A 25,556-nucleotide genomic window follows, 5' to 3' on the forward strand; every position below is an offset into this window, starting at 1 on the left:
CTTTTGATATTTCGAGAAGATCATTGCATACAGTTACAGAAGGCATAACATTAACAAGTCCTTTCTGCAGTGTACTTGAGATTTCTTTAACTTTTTCTTCGGCATCTTTAACAAGAAGTTCAAGATACCTATTCTGCTCTTGTAATTTTAAGTTATCCTGCTGAAGAAGATGATGATGCTTTAGCATTGTTTTACAAAATTTACAAAAATTTACAAAATCTATATCTATTATAAAAGGTATATACTCTAGATTTGCCAATCGATTATAAACACAAAAAATCCTGGCAATTTTTCCTAAAAAAATGTTGATTTATCTCCTCTCAGAATCTAAAACTTATGTTTTGGAGGTGAGAGGAGATGAAACAATTAAAGATATCGAAGACATCATAGTGAACGAATTTAACATCCAACGCTCCGAATTTACTTTAAATTTTGATTCAGAAATCGAAGTAGATGAAAAAAACAACAATTTCGGAAATATATTTATCTATAAACGAATGCATTATAATGGATCCTGCATCTAAGAATGACAAACATTCTGATTCTGATAGTGATGAGGAAGATATGAAAGATAATAGAGTATTATTACCACCGAGAACTACATATTATTACAACCAGATGTTTCCTAACCATAATGATGAGAATAACTTTCATTATGATGAAAATAAATTATATGATGATCCACCAAATATGCAAGAGCTTGTTGAAAACGTTCTAGAAATTGGTGTTTCACAGGAAACTGCAGTACGCGCTCTTAGGCTAGCAAATTACAATTTTGTTGACGCGTGCTTGCTAATAGACGAAGATTCACTTGGTGATGGAAGCTTAGAGTCATCAAAATCGAATAATGCATTGAAACCAAATTCAAACAATCAAAATCCGTCACAAATTAATCGGATTCCGAAAGAATGGCTGGAACAGCTTTCTACTAGAGAACAAGCCGAATTAACACGACTTTTTAAGAAATATGGAATAGTTGAAACTATTAGAGATGTTTATCTAGCAACTGGCTATGATGAACAAATTGCAGATAATATTTTGTCTCAATATATTAAATAAGTAAAATTTGTATGTTATTCGTAGTATTTCTCCATTTATAGTCGATTTTTTTTAATAAAATTTCTAATATTTTCATTCTGATGCTTAGAAAGCAGATAAAAACTATGAGCAATCACTGTCGAACAATTAAGATCGTATTCAATCAATTGGCATTAGAAAATGCAAATTATATTTGACGATGGGCAAAAACATCTATTACTTGATCTATGGGACAGCTTTAATAGTATTTAAGTCCATTGTTTCGAGAGATTTTTATTGCTCTCGAGATATAATTCTTGAGATGTATCAAGGCCTGCTCTAAATGTAGCAGTCACATTCCATTTGTATAGAAAATTCATTACTTTGATGAACCAATCTCTTTGATTTTCGGTAAAAATAAGAACTATGCAAATAAATGGTAAAAAAGGGGGTTGGCGTCCTAAGGCGTCCTAGTGTAAATTTCTCAAAATTGTGATATTTACATCACATTTTTGAGAGGTTTATGGGCGTCCTAAGGGAAAATTGAATAGCTAGGGCGTCCCGAATTTTCATTCTAAGATTTAAATATATTATATACTTAAGTATAATACAAGCAATATAAAAATTAAATTTTTATTATGTTAACTTATAAGAAATTTTTTTGAATTATCGTTGATTTATTGTAATCTTTCCAGGCTATATTTTTGAAATCAACTTTACCTGTCATACGCATTAATGTAGTAGATGTCCAGGTGTAGCTATTATATCCCAGCAACATTGGTATTTTATCATTGTAAGATATCAAAATGAAGTGTTTTTTCAGATATAATTTTTCGTAAATTTTTCAAAAATAAGATGGTAAAAAAGCCTCGACTTGCTCGAAAAATAACAATTTTTTTACTTGTAAAAATAACCCTTTTACAGCATGGGCAGCTATTCAATCACTATTTCTTTTCTAAAAGTATATTTTTCAAAAAAAATTAAGATCAAATTCGACAATTTCTTGATGAAAGCAAAAATATTACACATACTTCTAGATGCATGGGATAAAATATGCAATTATTCGAGTGCGGGACAAATTTGCCAGGTGTCACTTTTTCAATAACCTTAAATTACGCTTTTCTAATTTTTTAAAATAACCTTAAATTATATTTGAAGAAATTATGTCTATGATATATGTTTTATGCTAGAATCTTGGAGTTTTCATGCACTACACAAGAGCTCCAAGGTTCCAAGAGTGAATGCTCAATACTGAGACGAAGAATGGCTTCGCCGAATCTTTGATCAGCAGAGGCCAAATGAAAAGGCCTCTGCTGATGGATTCTCAGGAGCCCTGAGGCTCCCTTTCGTAATGATTGGGAGCCTTGGGACTCCTGAGACGAAGAATGGCTTCGCCGAATCTTTGATCAGCAGAGGCCAAATGAAAAGGCCTCTGCTGATGGATTCTCAGGAGCCCTGAGGCTCCCTTTCGTAATGATTGGGAGCCTTGGGACTCCTGAGACGAAGAATGGCTTCGCCGAATCTTTGATCAGCAGAGGCCAAATGAAAAGGCCTCTGCTGATGGATTCTCAGGAGCCCTGAGGCTCCCTTTCGTAATGATTGGGAGCCTTGGGACTCCTGAGACGAAGAATGGCTTCGCCGAATCTTTGATCAGCAGAGGCCAAATGAAAAGGCCTCTGCTGATGGATTCTCAGGAGCCCTGAGGCTCCCTTTCGTAATGATTGGGAGCCTTGGGGCTCCTGCAGCAGAGTATCGCTCCGCTCCATTAAATTTTCTAAAAAAGTGCCGTGTGGCAAATTTGTCCTGTTCCCCATCTTTATTATTTTTTTATTCCTTTGAAAAGTGACACTGGATAGTTTGTCCTTTCTCCAATTATTCAATCAATTCGCATGATTTGAAAAAAAATCTAAATTTGATAAAATGTAGAAATTTTTTATTTTTAACTTGAGATTCGATTTTTTTGATCCAATTTGTGAATTTTTTTTTGATCGGAATTTCAATTAATTTGTTGATCAAAAATGACCTCACAATGTTTGATCATAAGTGAAGTCATCTTCATGGGTATTTAGAAATTCCAAGAGAAATTGCTTATTTCTCGCAGATGTAATATCTGAGAAAATCGAATTTAAATATTCATAGAAACCCAAATCATTCTCCGGTTCGAATAATTCATCTGTTGCTTTTTCTGTTTTTTCTATGAATTTTAATAATTTGATTAATAAATCTTCATCAGGAAGAATTATTGCTGCATTTGTGATAAAATTCCATATTGAGGTAATATGGCAATAATTACATTTATAAAATGTAATTTTATCCAAAATTTTTTGGCAAATTCGCATAATAGCATTAATATTTGAAGCTGAGATTAAACCTGTGATTACTTCTGTAACTTTTGGAAAATCATCGCAATTTAATATCTCTTTATATTGAATTGAGAAATAAAAAAAATCAAATGGATTCATTTCTTCAATTTCAAGGAGATTGTAAAAATTGATAGAAGTGTTATTGCAACAAATTGTATTTGCAGCAAAAAATATCATTTGCTCGATTCCATTTTTGGAATAAATTTGCTGGAACAATGTTAAATTAAAACAGTTGCTTAATTTTTCTTCATTGTTTTCATAAAAAAGTAACAAGTTTGCAACTGAAATTTCAAAATTTTGATAATTGCCAGTTATTTCAGTAAATATATATATTTGCTTTTCTTCATCTAAAAATGGCAAATATTGATTTGCAATATTAACTAAAGTTTGGGATAAATTGTTCCAGTTTGATTTTACAATTTGTGAGCACATTATGTAATATGTAAATTTATCCGCTTTGTAGGAATTTAAAAATTGTTTGTTGTTCTGTTTCAGTTAAATTACTGAATTTTTCAAGATTAATATTGTGATAAAAAATAGAATCCTTGAAACATTCTGATATCTTTTCAATGTTTAAAACGGATGCTAAAAAATGTAAAAGAACTTCATCAGTCACTGTGATTTTTTTGAAAAATTTATCCCAATTCAAGCATCCAATTGATCTTTCTGTCATTGTACTTATGCATTGATAAAGTTGATTTAATGAATCCGAAGAATAATCATTATGCTTGACTAGTTGAGTTAGTTGATACAGACTGTCGTCAGCCATTTTAAAAAATGAATAAAATTGATAGTAAATTAATTTTGTGAATTTTGTGACGCTACATTCAATCTAAGACCAATATCTCAAAGAATTCCTCATTTAAGTATTACTTTTCATTGTTTTTTAAAAAATATCTTTGCTTATTTGTTCACTTTTTGACATTTATTATATGCTTTTATCATATTTCCGATGATATGAATATATATTCTATATAAGAATAACGCTACATTCAATCTAAGACCAATATCTCAAAGAATTCCTCATTTAAGTATTACTTTTCATTTTTGATTCAATTTTCGAACGGTTTTCGTAAATTTTGCATCATTTCATTTTTAAGGATACCCTTACATTGCGTAGTTAGAAAGAGAATATGATATTGTCATGATTGCTAAAGTTTTAGGCTCCAGAAATGAATATACATCAAACTGAAACAATTGATAAATTGAATGAACTTTTGAGAGGTTCTCAAATAAAAAAAATTATCTAATTTTTTACAATATTACTATTATTTTATCCACATATGTATATATATAATTTGAGAAAACTTTTAGGAAAAAATAAGTTTAATAAAAATCTGAATTTTACTTGTTGTGGGATTGTTATTAATTGACACTCCAGACGTATTACTAATAGTTATGCGTATGCAATTAAAGTATTTCTGATGGACAAAATGTGAGATTTATATCAGATAATTCATTTCTACTATTAAGTTATTCATTTATGAGTTTGCACTTATTCGCACTAAATAATAACTATTAAAATTGTTTTAATTAATTGACACCAGTACAGTATACATTGTGCGTTCGCCTGTAGCCTACAGCTACAGTCACCGACACAATGAAAAAAGTGACAGAAAACTGACACCATACGGGCGCGCATATGTACGCATATATGTGTAAAAATAAACGTTCATATGTAAACTAACCTTTATTCACTAGCAGGGGCTGATAAATCATAATCGTCGAGAAGTACGATAGGTGGTCCCACCTGTTTAATCTGTATGGAGAGGCAAACGTGACGTAAGAAGCATAACACTGGTTTCTCAGTATATTTAATAGACTCTGCTGTTGGCTTAACTGTAAGCTTATATGTAATAGGTGAATTAGATAACTGACCCTGTTGGAATGTATAATCAGTTTCGCAAGGGAATCCACATAGGTAATGACCTAAGTCATTTGACTCGATTCCAAATTGAGGGACTGATGTGGTTGTGATAGACCTCATGACATCATAGTTGAAGCCAACAGTATCGTTATTATTGTTAGTGGCATTTGCCTGCATCTCATAGAAGATTGGATCATTAGATGCTTGAGCCTCAGCGGGTATGTTACCATATGCTCCACAGTTCAATTGAATTTGTTCAAACAATGGATTTTCATAGGTAGTGTTATAATTAGGTGTTTTCTTAAATAGTGTATAAATGGTGTTCACATATAATGGAGTAAATGCTGCCGTGAATGTACAAGGAGTTCCTTCACCTTTAGCCATTGAACCATCCATAGTAATGCAGTCAATTCTTTTGATTGGGAAGTTTAGAGTCTTTGCCGAATATCTTGTCACCAAATCACTATAGATGTTAGGGTCCAAAGAGAATGAGTTACAGTATGTAATCATTTCAAAGAAGTTTGCATTCTTCTTAGTGAACTTAATAAACTTGGTACCAAATGATATCGTACTCTTATCGGCATTCCAAGTTACAGTATCAATAACTTTGATACCTTCATAGATAGGAGTGAAGTGATTAGTGATTGGAATATAGCTTGTAACATTGGCTTGCATGTTCGGTAATGGTAGAATATCCTGATAACTTAATGGTGTCCAAACCATACCAGCAATACTGAACTTAACCTTAAGTTGTAAGTTACCAGCAAACGCTGGAAGGAATCTAATGTTATTAAGTATTAGGAATCTTCTTAGGTCAATCTTGATTGGTATGTGGAACTTTAATGTAGTTGCACCACTAATTGGTTTATTGAACTCAATAATCTGTCCAGAACGAACTGTATCACATCTATTGAAAACATCTTTATGTCTAGCCTTACTAAATACATCAACTTTCTTAATAGCTTCTGTTGTAGATGCAGTAGAAGTAATGTAACCTTCTTCTCTAGCATTATCTTGTGTATAAACACTTTTACCATTAGCGATTAATTGATATGATTCAACAGCATAGAATGAATCAATGTATCCCAACCAAATTGCTGGAAGATGTGCACATGATTTGCCACCAGCATATTTAGTATCAATTGCTTTAATTGCTGTAACATTTGATCCTGTAGGAGCTGTCTCAACAGCTCTTTCTTTATATACTTCACCATCATATTTAGGAACTTTTTCATCAGCTGGTTCAGTTTCTGTTGTAATTATGCACTCACCATCGACATAACCACTAATGAACGTATTATATAAGTCAATCATGTTCTCACCAGGTGGTGATATGTTAAATGTAATATAACCGTTATCAATAGTATTTGTCGGCATAGCTGGCACTTTTGTTGGGACATATCTATGGTTAGTATCTCCAATAGGAACTGCCCCATCAACTTGATCGAAATAATATCTTACTTGTCTGATGGAATCAGCAATACTGTATGTATTGAGGTTATCGTTCAACATCTTTCTCAGCTATAAAAAATTTACAATCTTCTTATTCTTGGGATTATTCGTCTTATTTGTGGCTGAGGTTTAGGAGGTTCTGGTTCAGGCTCTGGTTCATCATCGAAGTGTATTCTTTTCTCTTCCATTGATTGAACATATTCTTGATTCTCTTTAGTTTCCTTCTCACGTTCAATTGGGTCCATGTTTGGTTCATTAACTACACTGTTACGTTCTAATATCTTTGTCATCATCTCTAACAACATTTTATTAGTATATGCTTGTTCTTCTTCTTTCTTCTCATCAACTTTAGGAGCTTCTTGAACAACAGGAGCTGGGGCAGGAGCTGGTGAATTCAATGGTGCCTTTCTCTTTCTAACTTGAACTGAACCATTCTTCATATGACAAACATAATATAATGGATGTTGTATTCCTTTAGCTTCATTCAATATGATTGATTGCTTTTCACTTGGTGAAAGTTTTGACGTCATTTCTATCCTAATAAAATTTTTTACTCCTAACAAAATGACTGAGAATACTTTCGACAGAGAAGCACTCAAGAATGAACTTCGTGAAGAAATACTTAATGAACTCAAACCAAAAGAACAAACACAAGAAGAGAAACCAGCTAAACCAAAGCGTAAACTCACAGAGAAACAATTAGCTGCATTAGCAGCTGGACGCGCAAAGAATCCACGAATGATTGCAAAGAAATTGAGAGAAGAGGAAGAAGCTAAGAAAAATAATAAGTAAGTGTTTAGAACTTTAACTTACGTTCAAAAGATGACTTCGTTGAAATAGTGAAGTCCTTATTTTTGTTGAAGCATGGTTTCGAACCAATGCACAAGTCAAAGGTTATCTCATCACCTTCATAAAGAGATTTGTACAATTCCACGATGCTATATTTTTCCCCAACTTTCTCAGGGAAGAACAAACCTTTCTTCTCGTCATAATGTACTTGTATCGCATCTGGGAACATTTGGTTTGCAGTAAGTGCAATTACGTCCTGTGTGATTCCCTTCATTCGACAGTGGAAAGCAATTTCCTTGAGGTCATTGGTTAATTCGTCGAGGTAAGTCTTCTTTCCAACGAATATAGATCTTTGTGCCTTAGACATATGTCCTGCAGTAATCTCTGCAAAGTCTGAATGAAATTGACCCAGTGCTTTTCCAATGAGTTCTCTGTTATACCTTCTCTTGTATTCTTCTGCTAACTTATCTAAGTCCTTCTCATACAAGTGTAAACTATCTGTATCCTGATAGAACAACTTCAAGCCCAAATCTTCTGCTGTGAAGAATACTTCATTCATGATTCGTTTGGACATAGAAAGGATTGAAACACCTAATGGACAATAGTTAAAGTGACGAACGATAGGTTTAAATGACTTTACACATGAAAGTTCGGAATCGGGGATGAACTCTATTGTCTGTATGTCATTATAGTTCTTAATGATATAGTCAGTGAGCTTATTGTCCTTGATGAAACGAATCTTTTTGTCAATGGGCTTTAATATCGTCTTACCATAGATACTGTTCAAAAGAAGTTTGATGATCTCTTGTATCGGATTACCTTCCTTCTTATACTTAGCACGTAATTCGAAGAGCTTCTTAACTTCATTCCTTATTGTCATGTCCCTTTTTCCATCATAATAGTATCCATCAATGACTTTGCATGAGATCTCTTGGAACTTGATCAGATCTTGAAGCGTAATGTGGTCTACGAACATCTTGCAGCATGTATTGGAACTTCTGGCAACATGTAAGTCAGGGTTGATGTCAGGATTGACGACAATCAATGGGAATGCTGAGTTCTTACCGATCGACAAGATCTCGATCTGACAGTAAAATCCTGAGATGAACTTTTCCTTTGTTGGTTCAGCTTGGTCATCATCAAAGAGATGCTCCAACAAGTATTCACTGCTCTTCATCTCTTCTGTCATAACTTTTGGAATTCCTTCTAAACAGTAAAGTCTAGCAATTGCTGATGGATACAATGATACAGCATCGAAGTCAGTGATGAGTTCTCCTTCATTGTATTGCTTCTTGTTCTCAGCTAGCATGCATCTTCCTCCTTGAATACACTTGGAAATATATTCACGAGGTTTTCCTGCAAGATCAAAGAGATTACCGTTCTTCCAATATACTCTCTTCTCAAAGAGTTTGTTTGAGATAGAACTTATTGAAACATAATCATAAGCATCTATTTCAAACTCAGTCATGAGGTCATTGCGGAACTTAAGAAAGCCATCTCGTAAAATGCGTACATCTTGACCGCAATAGAATGACGAATAAACTTCCATGTCAAAGTGTTCATCATCAATCTTGCAATCTTCAATCTTCTCAATGTTCTCATTAAAAGCTTCAATATCTTTGACATGATTCATGGCATCATCGATGTTACCAACTTTAGTTGTATTAACTAACTCTTCCGTGTAGTAATTATATGGGAAAACTTCTTTTTCACCACTAGTGAGGTGAAACATTTCAGGGAATCTTTCCAACTTAGTTGAGATGATTGCATAAGAGTCTTTGAAGCAGAGAAGTTTTCCTTTGTACTTTCCTTGTATCTGCATCGTTTGTGAACCTTTGATGATTGGAGTTCCTGTAATCTCTTCTAACTGAGACATGAGAAAAGTGACATCGTACGATAAGTTGTGGAAATAAACTAAACTCTTATCTGGTAAAGCTTCGAGGAATTTTGACGCACAGTCACTTCCCCAAATTGATGTATAACCATCATCGTCATCTTCCATGAAACAAATGTTGTATGCTTTGTGAATGTTTCCATCAGTTGATGCTTCGAAGTCAGCAAAGAAAACATGTTCTCTTGGGAACTTCATGTCTTTCTTCGTCTCTGAACTCCAATCTTTCTTCATCCTTGCGCAATAACGCTCATTGTATGTGAGGTCAATCATTTCTTCAAGGTTCTCATTATACATCGTTGTGAAGTATGTGCAAAGTTCTCCTGTTCTAATTGGTTCGAAATAATTGTTAGCAAACAAGAGTTCAATGACTTTTGCAAGTGGTGTAACTAACTTTGAGTTAATTGCATACCTTGTTTCATATCTTCTGTTAACTAACATCTTCTTCTCTAAAGTCCAATCCTTGCACAACTTACAAACATCTTCATAGTTCTTGATGAACATTGAACTTATTGGAAGCTTTTCGTTCAACATGTAGTGGTCATACATTAATAAAAGTTCTACTGTCATCTTTGGTTCTTCATCTGGTTCATAAGTATATGAATGATTTGAATACTTCTCGTTGTATTTGATGACATGGAACCTTATTCCTGTTTCTTTGGCAATAACCTTAATCTTTGACATTGGAAAATCTTTGACACGAATGATTTCCCTCATATGATTAATTGTTGCTTCGTCAACACCAGCTTGAATACAAGCGTAGATGAAACATGAATCTTTCATCATCTTCTTTGCTGTCTCTGCATTAAGTTCGTTGAAGATCTGATACCTCTCTAAGTTAATAGGTAATTTGCATGTCCATGTCCAAAGCTGACCATTACGTGACCTGTTTCTCTTCTTTGAATGGTTTTGTTTGATGATCTTGAGTGCGATCTTTTCTTGACCTGCTGCTCTCATCGTATCTAACATAACTTGTTCTTCAGCTGTGAGTTTATATGGTGTGTACGTTCCTTTTCTCAAAGCAGAAGCATCAACATCTGAATAAGCTGTATAGTCAAAGATCTCGATCTTCCTTAACGAAGGAATACTACAAAGGAAGAAGTCATAGTTTGATTCAAGGACTTTAGATGCTAATTCTTGTACTTCTGCTATTGGAGCTTCATTAAGTAACTGATGAACTAATGATCCCATTGTATTGATGTTCAAATGACGCAAAATGTTTCTCTTCTCATCAAAGTCGTAATAGAATGTCCACTTCTGTTTGAAAAGGTCTATCTGTCCAATGAACTTTGCCATAACTCTTGGAAACATCTTGTTGAAGTAATCTTTTCCTCTTGGACTGTATTGGTCAATGTTAAACATAATGAATCTTTCTCCTGCTTTAGTTATTGGGTCTAACCATTTCTCATCAGGAAGTTTTTGACCATTAATGTTCTTAACAACGTAAAAGGCATTCTGTATTTCTTTGTATGCTAATTCGCTCTCATCAATCTTTGGTGGAGGGTCTGAGTATATTGGTTGCATCTCCATTAACGCTCTATTATGAGATCTCTGATCGTGATCTAAAGCAACTGGGGAATTTGAAGCTGGAACATTCATGATACCATTGTAGTCATCATAGAAGCTCTTAGCATTCTTGAAAATATCTGCTACACTTCCTGTACCTCCTTGATTCTTAATTGCCAGAGCTAATTTATTGGTAATGTCTTTAGCTTTCTTAGGCATTTTGATCCCAAACATATCAAGCATACCTTTCTTATCTTCTGGTGAAAGGTTATTAACTAATCCTTTTATAGCATTGAGCATGTTGGTCTTTTATAACCGATAAAAAAATATACGTTATTTTTTTTTAATCGTCATCGTAATCATAATCGTACGAAGATTCTGTATCATCATCACTGACATCATTGGTTTCTCTAACTTCTGGCTTATCTGGTTTAATCTCTATCACCATAAACATTGGTGACAATAATCGAACAGGCTGATCTTGGAAGTCAACTAAGGTAAACGTAACATTAGTTAGTTCCCATGGAAATGCATCTATCCATGGTGAGGATTCCTTACATATAAGTGGTTTACCAGATATCCAGAACTCATTGATGTTATAACATGTAGATCTGTACATGATCTTTCTTCGATCATCAACTTGGTCAATATTATTGAACCCAGAGATGACAGACATTGATGAACGAAGGTATAACTGATACCCGAAGTTGAGCATAGGTGGTTTTGGCATTTGTAGATAATAATTATGTACAATAGGTAGTTCTATTCCATATGCACCTAAAATAAGATTTGCTCTATGTGAAGCATCTTTTAAATAGACTTTATGTCCTTTGTCCTGTGACGTAAATATAAGTTGATTCGTAGCACTCAGTGAAACTGTTACATTATGTTGACCTTTTTTCTTGTTATAATAATCAAACTGTTTTGTTACAATCTCTTGTAGTTTTGATACAATAGTATCCATATCAAATGAAAGAGCTGACTTAAATGTACACACCTTTTCTTCTCCATCTTCGTCTAACTGTAAGACAAAATAATCTGTTTCGTCACAAACAATAAAGTTCGCCATAGTACTGACACTTTTTACTCTCATCTTTATCTTACTTGGATGCCCCATGTTAGGATCTGCTTGAAACTGTATTGTCCCGTAGTTATTAGGATCAGTCGATTGTAGATAATACATCATTTTTATATGTAGTAAAAGAATGAGTGTTGTTCCATATGCATATGAATGTTATAAGTCTAGCGTACTTCAATATAAAGAATATACTCTCAGAATTACTGATAATGCTTTAGTCATACATAAAGAAGGTGCTGATGAAGACATTACCATCGGTCCTGGTATATTACCTATCGAGCAACCAGATGGTACAATTGTTGAAACAGACTTAAATCAATACCTTCAAGCGTTACAGAATCGTGTGACAAAAGTAGAGAATAATTACTTAGATGCTCCATTCTTCACAACTGATAGAGATTATATGTTTTCATGTATGGCGAGTAATGGTTTGCAAGAAACTCGTGAGGTAAATATTAATGAAGCATTAGAGACTATAATATATCATGTTAAACGGTTATTATCGATTGACCATGGAGTTCATTTTGACCCAAGGTCTACACTGTTCAATATACCAATGATTGAAAACAGTCAATTAACATTTAAAGAAGATACATTGTATAATGCTTTAAACGCAGCATTTGCTTATATATTAGGTCATGAACAAGTACAAAATAGTGGTATTGCAATATACTTAGATAAAGTTATGTTAAAGAAACCATTGACATTCACAGAAGATGGTCCAAAAGCAACTGGTATTGTTGGTGATGGAACATTATTGACGAAAGAATACTTAGCAAGTCATGTCGGAGAATTTTTCTCCACTAATGATAGCATCAGTACAACACCAGAAGTTATTTTATTGAAGAAACCAATCACATTTGATGTTAAAGGAAAGACAAAAGCAACTGGTATAGCTGGCGATGGAGTTCTTCTGACTAAGGAATACTTGAAGAAAAATATCAATGACTTCGTTGAAATTGTCAAAGATAAAGAATCTGGTCTTAAGTTCAACCCTTTATCATTCATCTTTGCCATAGCAAACGCCGGTGCTACTGCAGCCTCATGGATATCACTCCAGAGTCAAATAAATGCTCTTTGGGCTTTTGTTGAAAGTCAAGAAGGTATAGATACTGTTCTTGACACTCTGGGTAATCTTGGTCCAAATCATAAAGGAGGTTTTGTGGATGGAATAAAAAATTTAGTTGAAAAGACTAAAACAAGTTTCCAGAAGATAACTCATATAGAAAGATTCAGAAATGAAGGTTATATGGAACTTGAGAGTTTTGATGTGACTGGACCTTTGGAACCAATTCCAATGCCACGTGATGCTAATGATGAAGAAGAGAAAGATCCTGGACCAAAAACAATCATTTCTACGTTAAGTACTTTGTACCCTGATTTTGTGACCTTAGTGAAAGTTGCTAATACATCAAGAAAGAACAATAATATTAATATGTCTGGTACTGATGACCTTACTGATTATCTTTATCTCATTCTTGCTGAATTAGCGAAGAAAGTTGAGGAGAACAAAAATAATGGAGGAAGAACTGCACTTAAGATTGCAGACAAAGCTGACAAAAGTTATGTTGACGAAGAGATACGTAAAGTTGCATCTAAAGAATATACTTTATCACAGTCTGTCATACTTAAGACAATCAAAGGTCCAGAGAAAGATATGTACCCAGGTGATGGTACAACAGTTAAAGTTAATGAAAGAGTTTCATTCCCATCTGGTATTGATGCAAAAGAAGTATATATTAATGGTGAAAACATCAATACAACATTGATTCCTTTGAAAAATAATGAGTTCACTGAACCTTTGACAGTTAAATCAATTCGTTCAAGAGAAGACAAACCTGTTATAATCAATAAAATAGGAGCTGATAATGACCAACCAGTTCAAATCAAGAAAATAAGAGCTGATGACATTATCTTGAACTATACTTTAGGCTCAAGTGCACCTTTAGAGAATCCAAGCACTAGTGTAAGAGATACACTTAATAGTTTAGATAGTAAATGTACGAACATTGAAGGTCATGTCAGAAACTTTGAAACACATGAGCTACCAACAATGTTAGATAAGAAAGCTGACAAAACTTATGTGGATGCAGAACTAACAAAGAAATTTTGGAAACCAGATAAAATGACATTTACAACAGAAATTATAAATGGTGAACCAGCAACTCCATTTGAATTTGTTAGAGGTCTTCAACCAGATACTTTTGAATTTTTCTTGGATAATTCTATTGAACTAACATTACATTATAAAAGTGGAACAAATGCAACATTTCATCCGGGAGATACATTCCAAATGGTATTTAATGACATAAGTTCTTTAGAATATGTTTATAGAGCTATGAGCATATATGATTTAATATATCCTATAGGAGCTGTTTATACGTCTATGAATCCAATAAATCCAAACACTTTATTTGGTGGTAGATGGTATGAAATAGTTGACAGTTTTCCATTCTACACTAATACGCAGTCAATGAAGATGGGAGGTTCAAAGAAAATAGGTATTGAAAACCTTCCTTCACATATGCATAGGTTCAGTGGAAGAACATCTGTGGAAGGAAACCATTCACATTCAATGACAAAAAGAGGTTATACAAATCTTGCAGCAGGTTCGGATAGACAGGGAATGCATAGATATGATATTTCAAGTGACCCAGTAGATTCAAGCACAGGTATTTTCTGTGGAACTGCAGGAAATCATACACATGTTGTAGCTGGCATTACAGACCCAGCAGGTAATGGAAAAGATTATATGCCTCCTTATATAACAATGCACGCTTGGATACGAGTTGGTTAACTCAAGATCACGATCACAAACTGTTTCTCAGTATGAATGAGTAGCTCTATTTTTACATCATTACTGAAGTATTTCTTTTCTTCATCAATGACAGAAAGAATGTTTTCATCATCTTTTAAAGATCTTACCAAAGTTAGATCTTCATCAGAAAATCTCAAAGAAAGACTCATTTATGCACTAATAAAAATATAGCTAATTATTTTTTTATCTGAACTTTTTATCGGGTATATAAAGATGTCTGAACATCATATAAAGTTCTTTAAGATCCAACAGTTTGTAGATGAAGTGAAGAAGCAAAATAAAACAGCAAAGAGACTACTTATATGCTTACCACAAACATTATGTCAAGGAAAGTATGGTTATAGTGCAAGTCCGATCATGATCTTTGTCGATAAGCAGAAATACACAAATGAAGGTTTAGCTAATTTACTCAAGTTTGAAAAGATAGCTATAAACATTCCTGACCATTTCTCAGCGAGAATAAACCTTGACAAGACTAAAAGTTATTGTTTATATGTAGATCTCACGAAATCAACAAAGAGTAAAGACAAAGAATATAACCCAGTTGAACTTAAGACAATGGGTAAGAACTTACTCAAAGCTGCTATCAAACCTGTCGAAGAGATCGACATTGAGGATGAAGCAGAAGAAATAGATGTAGATCCTGAATGTTATAAACGATAAAGTTTATTTTTGGAGGAAGATGGTGTCAGACCCTTTAATCTGGTATGCTTGTTCTAGGTAATTGCAGAAACCTAGAAAGATTGGTATTGGTCTGAGTTTCATATCTGTTCTCTCATCTCTCCATTGAAGCAAGTAAATTTTCATGAAGAGTTCGTCTGGATTCTCAGGTTTTGGTACACACTGATCGAAGATCTGTATGACCTCTTCATGACCGTACTCCCTCTGGTCAGACATGAGTGTTCTGAAGAACTTTTGCATCTTCGGACCAGGTTTAGCATCTATGCAACGAGTGGGTCTCATTGACATTTTTGTCACTTTTATTTGGTCGAATGGAAGGATTCGAGTTCATGCCACTTGACAGCAAAGAAGGTGCAGAAGAGGTTGTTGTTGCTGCATTCTATGCGAGCTCACACGTTGACGCATTCCGAACTTACCAGGATGACCTCGAAAAAGAAGGTCGAAAGCTTGGAAAGATCCAAATGTTGCTTGAGTTCTTCCGTGGAAACCTTGCACAGAAGTATGAGAAGAAAGAATAAACAACTAATTATTACTGAGCTTAGCTCATAAATGTAAGTTTTTACTCTGATCAGATCTTAGATCTCGTCGGGACAAGCGGAAAGGATAAAGTCCATGAGCTGGACTTTTGTCTTAGTGAGCGGTACTGCGGTCATGAGTAGTTCGCGCTTGTTTGAGCCACTTGGAACGCGACCCTTCCAATTCCTCATAGATCTCAAGGCAGAGATCGTGAAGAACTCAAGGACAAAGAGTCTTTGAGACTTGGTAAGGAATCCCTCATCATCTCTTTCATCCTGGAGGGTCTTTGTGGATGCAGTGGACTTGATCTCGTCTTCCTCGATCGGATCATTCTCATAATCTTCATCACCCTTCTTCCTAAACGTCATCTGCTCTCTCTTGTAGTCGTTCCTGAGAGCATTGAGTCCAGCTTCAAGATCTTGTGAGTTCTTTGCAGGTTTATTGAAAGTTTTCTTTTCCTGCATTTGCTGTATAAGCTGGGTTTGCTGTTGCATCATCTGCATCATCATTGCCATCATATCTAGTGTTGGTGATGCTGGAGCTGGTGTTGTACCATCTTGGGACATTCGGTCGTCGGTTATGTCTTTACAAAAGACTGCTTTACAAAAGACAGCTTTACAAAAGACAGCTTTACAAAAGACAGCTTTACAAAAGACAGCTTTACAAAAGACTGCTTTACAAAAGACAGCTTTACAAAAGACAGCTTTACAAAAGACGTCTTGACAAAAGACAGCTTTACAAAAGACTGCTTTACAAAAGCATTTTCTCACAAAATTGAATACTTTTGCTTTACAAAAGACGTCTTGACAAAAGATTGCTTTACAAAAGTCTGCTTTACAAAAGACGTCTTGACAAAAGATTGCTTTACAAAAGTCTGCTTTACAAAAGATTGCTTTACAAAAGATTGCTTTACAAAAGTCTGCTTTACAAAAGACAGCTTTACAAAAGATTGCTTTACAAAAGCCATGACTGATCTTCATCCAATTTGTTTAATCGAACTTAATGAAGTAATTTCTGCATATCTCCTGCATGTATTTGGAAACGAGAGGATAAGACAACTCACCAAGGTTTCCAGACGCCAGATCCAAAGACTTGAATCAACTGCAGGAGTAATCCTAAGCTTTGAAGAAGGATTAACCAATAAGAAAGATGTCATTGACTCCAAGCGTGAAAGCCTTGCTGCTTTCTTACGCAAACACCCATGGGTCGATGTTGATCTCCAAACTCCTTACCAAGGACTCGTTGAAACCTTCACGACCTACAGACAGCTCCTTGACAGACCTGAGCAGAACCTTCTGGTCGAACGTGATGGCACATTAAGCCCTACAGACGAGTCAATCCAGAGAGAAGAAGCTCAAGAGTAAAAATCTGACATTTATACTTTACATGACATTTTTTTCATGAGTGTTCACGTTAAGATCAATGATGAAAACATGACTTCATGGGAAGATATCATTGATGACATAGAGAATGACCTTGATGAAAACATGATGGGAGCTCAAACGTCAGTTAAGGTCAAACTTGGTGAAGTTCAAGAAAAGATCTCCGAGATCAATGCAAAAATATCTGCTCTTACAGAGGTTGACGTTTATTACAGAAGCTTGGAGAGAACTTTAAGCAAACTTGAACGTCAGAACCAAAGTCTCATAGTTGTGCTCCAGAAACTCAGTCTCATGCGTAAAGCATATAATGACTACCTACATGTAAGAGACTTACCTTCTTATTCTACTCCAGATCTCGACTTTTCCGATATAAGTCCAATCCTTATTGATACAACACTTACGATAGCAGGGATGCTTCCTACATATCCAGAATATGATAACTTACCTCAGCTCTTCGAGTATCTCAAGAAAAAGTTCATGATCTTATTATGCGAGACCATGAAAAGACGTCAAAATACCAGAACAGAACGAGAACAGAGCTTACTAATAGACTTATTATATAATACTAAAGAAATAAAGGAGTTTTTATTCTAACTTTGGTATTTTTGGGAAGAACTGATCTGGATCATATTTGTCAACCACAGGTTTTGGTATCAAAAGTCTCTCTGGTTCTTGGACGGCTGGTACTGGAAATGGTTCCTTTGGTTTCCTAGCTTTTGGGAGATCTAAAAATTTTCTTGGTCTCTTTCTTTTGTGTAAGTGTTGTCCATTTTTATCGACAACGAATGTGAGCTTTCCGTCGTCAAAGATGAATGTCGTCGCTTCTTCAGTTCCCTCATCAACTATTATCTTCTTGATCTTTCTCTTCTCCATTAACAGAAAAAGTGACATATATTACTTCATTATTTTTCTGAGTGTTAGGATTAATTAAACCTCTATCTATAACATGCTTTCTCATAGGAAATTTCTCTCCATATCTTTTTGTCAATATCTCTATAAGTTCTTCTGTATAAGATTTATCACTACTGAAGTAAATAGATGGATAATTAAGGACATCAAAGGTTTCTACAGTATCTTTAAGAGTCCATTCATCTCCATACTGTATAGAATAAGTATGGAAGTATGGAGGATCACATATAAAGAAAACATTGGGAAGATCTTTATACTCATTGAAGAGTATTCTCCAATCTTTATGAACAATAGTTAAACCTTCAAGATAGTCATCTATGTTTTCACCAAATAAGTTAGTATATCTGAGGTATAACACTTTCTTCATTAATGTGTCAAGATCATAGTATTTGTATGCTCCAGAATAGAGAAGACGTGAACATAATGTATCCCAGTCTATGTATGGAGCTTTACTTATAACTTCTCTGACGATCTCTTTCTGATCAGTAGGAATTTTCTCATCTGGCTTAACATTTATTCTCTCCTTAAGTTCCTTAAGTATTTCATTCGTGTCATGAATGTGTTTCAGTCTATCAACGTAGTTATCATAGTCGTTAGCTATGATCGTTGCTTTTGGGAACATAATATGCAACAGATGAGAGATATAGAGAGAACCACCAAAGAGGTCAACGAAGACAGAATCCCCTTTGATGTCTTTGAGTATGTCGATAAGATCTTTCCTGATCTTCGACTTATTACCTATGAAAGGTAAAGGAGGTTTGGTAAAAATCATTTATATGGTAATAAAAATAAGTGTTTATTAATTGGGTTTGAGTAGGTCTGCTGCATCTGTATTGCGTCCTCTGTATCTCTCTCCTGGGAGATCGCGGTTGATCATTCCGTGGACTTCGCAGAAAAAAAGGAGCATGACCAAGAGAACAATGAACAAGTTTATACAAAAGAATACAACAACAGCGTTCGTTAAGAAGTTCATTGAACTCTTCACATAAGCTATGTCTTCTTCGTAGCCCATTAACTTAAAAAGTGTCATGACCACTTCATTTTTGATGAAGTCAACAGCTTATGTCCACTTCCTCCCACAAGCACTTGAGGGACAAGAGAAGGTCATCATTGACTACCTTCAAGCCACTGAGAAGCTCCAAAAGCTTCAAGATCTCCGCGAAGAGTTCAAGTCCCGCTTGAAACAGGAGAACTTACTGCAGGAGTACATGCTCATCCTTTATACACTCATTGATGGCTCCCATTTACCATCAGAGTACACTGCAGCTCTTGATGCACTCAAAGATCTTCGCGAACACCGGCCGATCGGTAAAGAAGCCTTCGAGCTCACCATTGAGCAAGCCATCCTCGCCAAGTACAATGCAAAGAAGCGGATGCTCGAAGCTCTTGATAAGATCAAGGAGTACGTCGAAACGTTCTAAAATAATTACTTGAGTAAACGATAAGTTTTATTGAGTAAGTCTTGAAACATTTGTGCTTTTGTTCTTGTTTGAACAACCATATTTAACATTAGATAAAAAATTTTTTGGTTAAACAATAACATACTTAAGACATAAATTATACCTACTTATTAACTCAGTATATTGAGCATTATATGCATACTTAAACTCTTGAGCAATATTGTTCTCATCAATGATTCTGATCTGAGCTATTTTTGAGAAAGGTGGTGGAATACCACAGCATGTAATGTCTGGGTCCAGTAGGTCTATTTCACACTTGAACCCAGTCATTCTGTGAACAACTTCTTCCAAGTCTGGCTTAGGTAGTAAGATCTGATCTTTGCTCACTAAGTTAGAAAAGAGCTCTTTGTCTTGGTCTAGAAGTATCTTCTGGTATATACTAAGTAAATACTCTTCTACACCAATCCTCGATGAAGTCTCCACAGATCTCGATGAGGTCAGGTTGGAAGTTAATGGACTTAAAGGAGGAGGATACATTGGTGCTTCTGAGTTCGTAGTTGTTTCCTCTTTTTTTATCTCTGTTGGAGCATCACTTACTGTACCAGATGGATAGTTCTTTATCACAATGTTATTAGTTGTTCTTGAATCAACATTGCTTGTTGGTTCAATTGGAAGATTAGCTGCACCATAAAGAATTGACTTCGATCTCATTTGTTATGAGTAAAAATTGTTTTATTCTCATATAAATGACGAACATTAACCCAGAGAACAACACAGAATATACTGCAACAGGAGTTGTTTACAATGATCTAGATCAGATCGTCCAACTCAAAGCCCCAAGAGGAAGGAATTTAATAAGACAACCTCCACCAAAGATATATGTTGATGATGGTAGTAATGGGTTCAACTTAGTGTATCATTACTCATATCCTCAATATGCAAAAATTGGGTCTACCCCAAACGTGACAAACCATTATATGAACCTTTATGATGAAGCAAGGTTTCATGCACCAACGAAGAAAGAACCTGATGCATCAAGATTACATGAATTCGCAGACCATGATGGTTATAGCGATTACTCAATGCCTGTAAGACTTTAACGTTAATAAAAAAATGACTGTTGGTAAACAAGAAAAAACTTTAATACAAGAGGATTTGATGCTACCAATATATTCAACTGATATGGGAGCTTATCAATTCGATACATTTGAGAATCCTGGTGGAACACCACCATATTTTCTTTTGTTCATCAATGTAAACAGTAGAAAAGGTTATGCGTTCCCAATGAGTGAAAAGAACTCAAACAATGTTCTAAGTGCAATGCAGAAGTTCATTTCACAAGCTACAGGTGAAATGAAGCCTACAATACTTACTAGTGATGAAGACCCAGCTTATACGACACAAAATGTTCGAGATCTGTTGGTCAGTCATAACATTGAGCACATGACGACACAGAAATACAATCATAACATACTAGGTATTATTAATAGGTTCTGTAGAACTATTAGAACTATGTTACATATGAAGTTAAACCTCAAAGAAGGTGATAAAACACCACCTTTCACTGCAGATACAATGAGACAAATTATTAATGACTACAACACTGAATATCATTCAAGCACACAACAAAAGCCTGATGATTTCACAGAAAAGGATAATGAGGAATATATAAAGAAGCAAAGATTGAAAGAAGAGTATGTCAGAAAAAATAACCTTTATAACTTAAGACCTGGTCAAAAAGTTCAAGTCATAGTTGAACCAAGAACATGGGTAAAGGTAACCAACAAAGAAGACATCTTGATCCTTCTTATTATACAGTTGATTCAGTTGATACAAGTGCATACTTGTTAAGAGCAAAAGATGGAAGTGTTGCAAGATATCCACGTTATCAGATATGGACAAAAATAGAGCATGGATTAAAGCAAGGAGAAACTTTAGATCAAGGAAGACACGGTGCTGTTAAAAGTATTGATGGTCATGAACTTGTCGGTAATGATGTAAAGTATGATGTTACGTTTGAGAACGAAAATACAGGAAAAGTGACAGGTAGAGGTATGCGTGAAGGTAATCCAAACAGGTTGTCACAAATGGAAGTACAGTATTGGAGGAAAAATATTAATGAAGGTCATGTTAAAGATATGCCTAGTTTTCTTGAGAAGTATCGTGGGTTTCGAGTTTAGCTTGTAAGTCCTTTATTTTTGTTTCATACAATGAGATCTTCCTTCTGATCTGTTCATCATTGAGAGGTTGCTTGACTTTACGGAACTGTACACGTCCGTCTTTCATTGTATGTACATAATATCCATCAGGAACCTTACCATCTTTTATATATTCAGTTAACCACTTTTGTTTAGTTGATGCTTTAATGACTTGACTCATTTCTTACTGGATAAATTTTTATGTTTTTTATCTTTTGACGATTTTTTCTTATCCTTATCTTTCTTCTTGTCCTTGTCCTTCTTTGATTTATCCTTCTTCTTGTCCTTGTCCTTCTTGGACTTCTCTGCTGCAGGTGGTGTTGGATTCTGTTTGACTTTAGCACTTGGGTCAGGACCTTGTCTTTGAGACTTAGATATAGATTGTTTAGGAGCTGCTGCTTGTTTAGTTGCTTCAGCTTGTTGTTTAGCTAATTCAGCAGCTTGTTTATCATTCTCTTCTATTTCCTTTGCACCAGTTGCGACTTCATTCTTGAACTTTTGGAGATTCTCAGCAGCATCCATTACCTTATTCGCTCCTTTAAACAATCCATAAAATTTCTGCCATGGTGATACTGAAGGTATATTTCCACCAATTGCTGGAGGAACTGATGCTTCAGGAGTTGGAGATGGTGTTTTGTCTGAATTGAGATGCTTTTCTGCTTCAAGAACTTGTGTAGTATTTTTCTCCAGGTATGCTTTTGCAACCTCCTTAACTTCTGGACGTTCATTATTTACATCCTGTCTTGGTGTTGATGTTTCAGTAGCGTTTTCCTGAGTTACATTAACAACAGGTTGCTCAACTGCTGAAACATTAGCTGCTTCAGTAATGTTATGAGTAGTTGAAACATTTCCTGATATACCTTCTCCTGTTGGAACTCTTGGAGCAATTGTTGTGATGTTCGCCATTGCAGGAGTTGGAGTAGGAGTGTCATCAATCTTTCTGTCAGCTTTCGTCGTTTGCGTTGTAGTATTTGTTGTTTCATTACCATATTTTGATCTTAGTCTGGTAAGCTCTAACTTCATATGTTCTTCAGGATATGCATACTTATTATATTCACCCTTAATATTCTTTTTCCATTCATCGTATTTATCTTCTGCTGATTTCTTAATTGATGCTAGTCCGTTTACAGCCAATTCATCAGTACCGTTATCAGTAGTCTGGTTATATAAAAGATTAGCAGCTGATCTAATTGTGTAATCCGTAAGATTACCAAAACGCTCTATTGTACCTAATGTTGTGTTCTTCAGTTCCTTTCCAATTCCTTGTGCAGCATCTTTGACTAAATCAGCACCCCATGCACCAAATTGTCTCACAGGAGCCGCTATTGATGGTGAAGGAGATGGAGATGGCGATGGAGTTGCTGCTTTCGCCTTTCTATCAGCTTCTTCCTTAGCCTTTCTATCTGCTTCTTCTTTCGCCTTTCTATCTGCTTCTTCCTTAGCCTTACGAGCTTTTTCTTTCTTCTTAAGTTCCTCTAGTTCTTTACGTTCAGCTTCTTCTTTCGCCTTTCGTTCAGCTTCTTCCTTAGCCTTACGAGCTTTTTCTTTCTTCTTAAGCTCCTCTAGTTCTTTACGTTCAGCTTCTTCTTTCGCCTTTCGTTCAGCTTCTTCCTTAGCCTTACGAGCTTTTTCTTCATAATATTTTGTATACTTATCATCAGCCCAATTACCAAGTGATTTGGCACCTGTTAGTATTCCATTTGCGGTTGATGTTGCTGTTCTTCCGAGCCATCCCCCTACCGCTGAAGCGCCATTGCCAATAGCACTACCAGCATTTAAAATTCCACGACCAATCCATATCCCTGGTTTTGCCTTTGTATTAAGAGTAAGAAATTCTTCCTTCCTATCTTCAGGTGTAGGATTTGTAACAGTTCTTACAGTATCAACAACAGTGTCAACACTGGTTCCAATAGCACTACCAACAGCTGTTGCACCAGTTAGAATACCATGGGTAACTAAATCAGTAGCTCTTGAGACAACATTATCACTCGAGGCTTTCTCTGCTGGATAGTTTGATCCTTTGTAAGTTCCTGGACCACCTCTATTTGAAGCTTCTCCTTCAACTATTTTCTTCTCTTCTTGTGCTTGTTCTCTGGCAACACTCAATGCACGTTCTTGTCTTTGAATGTTGTCTTTCTTTAACATGTAACCACCAAGTGTCTGTGGTGGTGTGTTTTTATCTAGTGCAGCATCAATTGCAGCCTTTTCTTTTCGCTTTTCTTCGTCTAACCAATTTTGAATAGATTCTGCATCAGTTGGTTCAGCTGGAGTTGGAGACGGTGTTGGAGCTTTAGTTGGTGTTGGAGACGGTGTCGGAGCTTTAGTCGGAGTTGGAGATGGAGTAGGTGCTTTTGTAGGTGTCGGTGATGGAGTTGGAGATGGAGTTGGAGGTACTGTTGGTTCTGGAGTTGGTTCAACAGTCGGTGAAGGTGTTGGCGCCTTTGTGATTCTTGGAGTTGGCTCTGGTGTTCTAATAGGGGAAGCAGTTGGTGTATTAGCTCTTTTAAGAACCTGTGATCTTTCCGCTTGATTTGAATCAGATACTGGGTTAGTTGTACTAGGATGTGATACAGGAGTTATTTTTGGTGTAGGTGTTGGTTTATTTAATGTTATACCATGACTACTCGACATTGGTGGAGGACCTGCGTGAGCAGTTGGTGTCAGAGTTGGCGTTGGAGCTACTGTAGGAGTTGGCGTTGGAGCTACTGTTGGTTCAGGAGTGGGAGTTGGTGTTGGAGCTACTGTAGGAGTAGGTGTAGGAGTTGGTGTTGGAGTCGACATTTGTTTTAACCTCTCATTATACCAATTCTCCAAATAATAAGCCTCACCCATTAAGTTACTCTGTCTTTGTTTTATAGAAAATTCACCTAACAGTAATTCATCATGAATCATTTTCTGCAGCTTTGTCGTGTTTTCTACTTCCTTTATTAGAACGCTCGATGTATTCGCCAATCCTCTATATTCCTTAATCATCTTATCTAGTTTGTTCATATTTGGTACTTCCTTTTTCTTCTCAGCGTTAATCTCATTAGATCGTTTCTCCAATTCTTCAACTACTTTGTAAAGCTTATTTATCTTGACATGTGATTCCTTTACTTCTCCAGTCCTTGGATCCTTAGGTTCCTTGTATTTAGCTAATTTCGTCTCTATATATCTTCGTTTAGCGTCATATCCAGGATCACTGGTTCGTAAAGGATGCGAAGGTGGACGAAAATAAGGTATGTAGAAATCTGGATCATCATTAATAGAAGAACGTGCTTTAAAGTTACGAACCGCGTCTGTAAAAGGGTCTCTACCACGTGCTGTATATGTTGATGTAATCAAAAAGCCTTCTCTTCTCATTGGGAAATTAATACGACCTTTTTGAACATATTCTTTCTCAAAGTATTGCCTAGCATTGTAATCAAAAGCAAGATCATTATATATATCGCGCAAAAAATCAAATGTATGCTGCTTGAACTTTTGATCGCTAATTATGGTACGAATTATCGGACGTTCATTCTCCCATTTCTTAACTCGTTCATCAATGAGTTTCCTCTCTTGTTCACTCATTTAAACCTCATAAAAATATATTATCTGCGTATAGTGCCACTAATAGCATTAATCCATGGCATGTCTGATAGTACACGTACTGACTGAACTAATGGCTTATGATTGTTCCAAATAGCTCCTCCAATGTATGCGTTATA

The 25,556-nt window shown here is 35.4% G+C and overlaps 12 protein-coding genes across 12 annotated transcripts, besides 9 other annotated features; 5 read left to right on the plus strand and 7 right to left on the minus strand.

The window, feature by feature from the left end:
- Positions 1-307: 307 nt before the first annotated feature.
- On the plus strand, positions 308-1,107 carry TVAGG3_0074760 (UBA-like family; the record flags this gene model as incomplete). The annotated part of the gene is made up of 1 exon (XM_001299008.1): positions 508-1,059. One exon carries the CDS (start codon positions 508-510, stop codon positions 1,057-1,059), a length of 552 nt encoding a protein of 183 aa, XP_001299009.1.
- A 348-nt stretch (positions 1,108-1,455) lies between these two features.
- Positions 1,456-2,082: a mobile genetic element.
- Positions 2,083-2,111: a terminal%2Cinverted (terminal inverted repeat of MuDR-4N1_TV transposon ID:TVAGG3_0074780).
- Positions 2,083-2,828: a mobile genetic element.
- Positions 2,795-2,828: a terminal%2Cinverted (terminal inverted repeat of MuDR-4N1_TV transposon ID:TVAGG3_0074780).
- Positions 2,829-2,886: a mobile genetic element.
- Positions 2,887-4,477: a mobile genetic element.
- A 554-nt stretch (positions 4,478-5,031) lies between these two features.
- Positions 5,032-15,432: a mobile genetic element.
- TVAGG3_0074820 (uncharacterized protein) lies at positions 5,071-6,759 on the minus strand (the record flags this gene model as incomplete). Its single annotated transcript, XM_051221847.1, has 1 exon — positions 5,071-6,759. The coding sequence occupies one exon, from the start codon at positions 6,757-6,759 to the stop codon at positions 5,071-5,073; it is 1,689 nt and encodes a 562-aa protein (XP_051106833.1).
- On the minus strand, positions 7,496-7,855 carry TVAGG3_0074830 (organellar and viral DNA polymerase type B; the record flags this gene model as incomplete). The annotated part of the gene is made up of 1 exon (XM_051221848.1): positions 7,496-7,855. The coding sequence occupies one exon, from the start codon at positions 7,853-7,855 to the stop codon at positions 7,496-7,498; it is 360 nt and encodes a 119-aa protein (XP_051106834.1).
- On the minus strand, positions 9,222-10,165 carry TVAGG3_0074840 (organellar and viral DNA polymerase type B; the record flags this gene model as incomplete). The annotated part of the gene is made up of 1 exon (XM_051221849.1): positions 9,222-10,165. A coding segment is annotated over one exon (944 nt), but the record flags the coding sequence as incomplete, so codon positions are not given.
- On the plus strand, positions 12,520-13,400 carry TVAGG3_0074850 (keratin-associated protein family; the record flags this gene model as incomplete). Its single annotated transcript, XM_051221850.1, has 1 exon — positions 12,520-13,400. A coding segment is annotated over one exon (881 nt), but the record flags the coding sequence as incomplete, so codon positions are not given.
- Positions 15,433-15,447: 15 nt separating the features above from the next.
- Positions 15,448-15,678, minus strand: TVAGG3_0074860 (uncharacterized protein; the record flags this gene model as incomplete). The annotated part of the gene is made up of 1 exon (XM_051221851.1): positions 15,448-15,678. The coding sequence occupies one exon, from the start codon at positions 15,676-15,678 to the stop codon at positions 15,448-15,450; it is 231 nt and encodes a 76-aa protein (XP_051106837.1).
- Positions 15,679-16,141: 463 nt separating this feature from the next.
- Positions 16,142-16,544, minus strand: TVAGG3_0074870 (uncharacterized protein; the record flags this gene model as incomplete). The annotated part of the gene is made up of 1 exon (XM_051221852.1): positions 16,142-16,544. A coding segment is annotated over one exon (403 nt), but the record flags the coding sequence as incomplete, so codon positions are not given.
- Positions 16,545-16,943: 399 nt separating this feature from the next.
- Positions 16,944-17,283, plus strand: TVAGG3_0074880 (uncharacterized protein; the record flags this gene model as incomplete). Its single annotated transcript, XM_051221853.1, has 1 exon — positions 16,944-17,283. A coding segment is annotated over one exon (340 nt), but the record flags the coding sequence as incomplete, so codon positions are not given.
- A 95-nt stretch (positions 17,284-17,378) lies between these two features.
- Positions 17,379-17,954, plus strand: TVAGG3_0074890 (uncharacterized protein; the record flags this gene model as incomplete). Its single annotated transcript, XM_051221854.1, has 1 exon — positions 17,379-17,954. One exon carries the CDS (start codon positions 17,379-17,381, stop codon positions 17,952-17,954), a length of 576 nt encoding a protein of 191 aa, XP_051106840.1.
- Positions 17,955-19,068: 1,114 nt separating this feature from the next.
- TVAGG3_0074900 (uncharacterized protein) lies at positions 19,069-19,281 on the minus strand (the record flags this gene model as incomplete). Its single annotated transcript, XM_001285674.1, has 1 exon — positions 19,069-19,281. One exon carries the CDS (start codon positions 19,279-19,281, stop codon positions 19,069-19,071), a length of 213 nt encoding a protein of 70 aa, XP_001285675.1.
- A 34-nt stretch (positions 19,282-19,315) lies between these two features.
- Positions 19,316-19,690, plus strand: TVAGG3_0074910 (uncharacterized protein; the record flags this gene model as incomplete). Its single annotated transcript, XM_001285675.1, has 1 exon — positions 19,316-19,690. One exon carries the CDS (start codon positions 19,316-19,318, stop codon positions 19,688-19,690), a length of 375 nt encoding a protein of 124 aa, XP_001285676.1.
- A 111-nt stretch (positions 19,691-19,801) lies between these two features.
- Positions 19,802-25,556: part of a mobile genetic element that runs on past the window's edge.
- On the minus strand, positions 22,520-24,498 carry TVAGG3_0074930 (sensory perception of sound protein family; the record flags this gene model as incomplete). The annotated part of the gene is made up of 1 exon (XM_001293777.2): positions 22,520-24,498. A coding segment is annotated over one exon (1,979 nt), but the record flags the coding sequence as incomplete, so codon positions are not given.
- Positions 24,499-25,556: part of a mobile genetic element that runs on past the window's edge.

This window comes from Trichomonas vaginalis, chromosome IV (assembly GCF_026262505.1).
Source record: "Trichomonas vaginalis G3 chromosome IV, whole genome shotgun sequence".
Classification (NCBI taxonomy): domain Eukaryota; phylum Parabasalia; order Trichomonadida; family Trichomonadidae; genus Trichomonas; species Trichomonas vaginalis.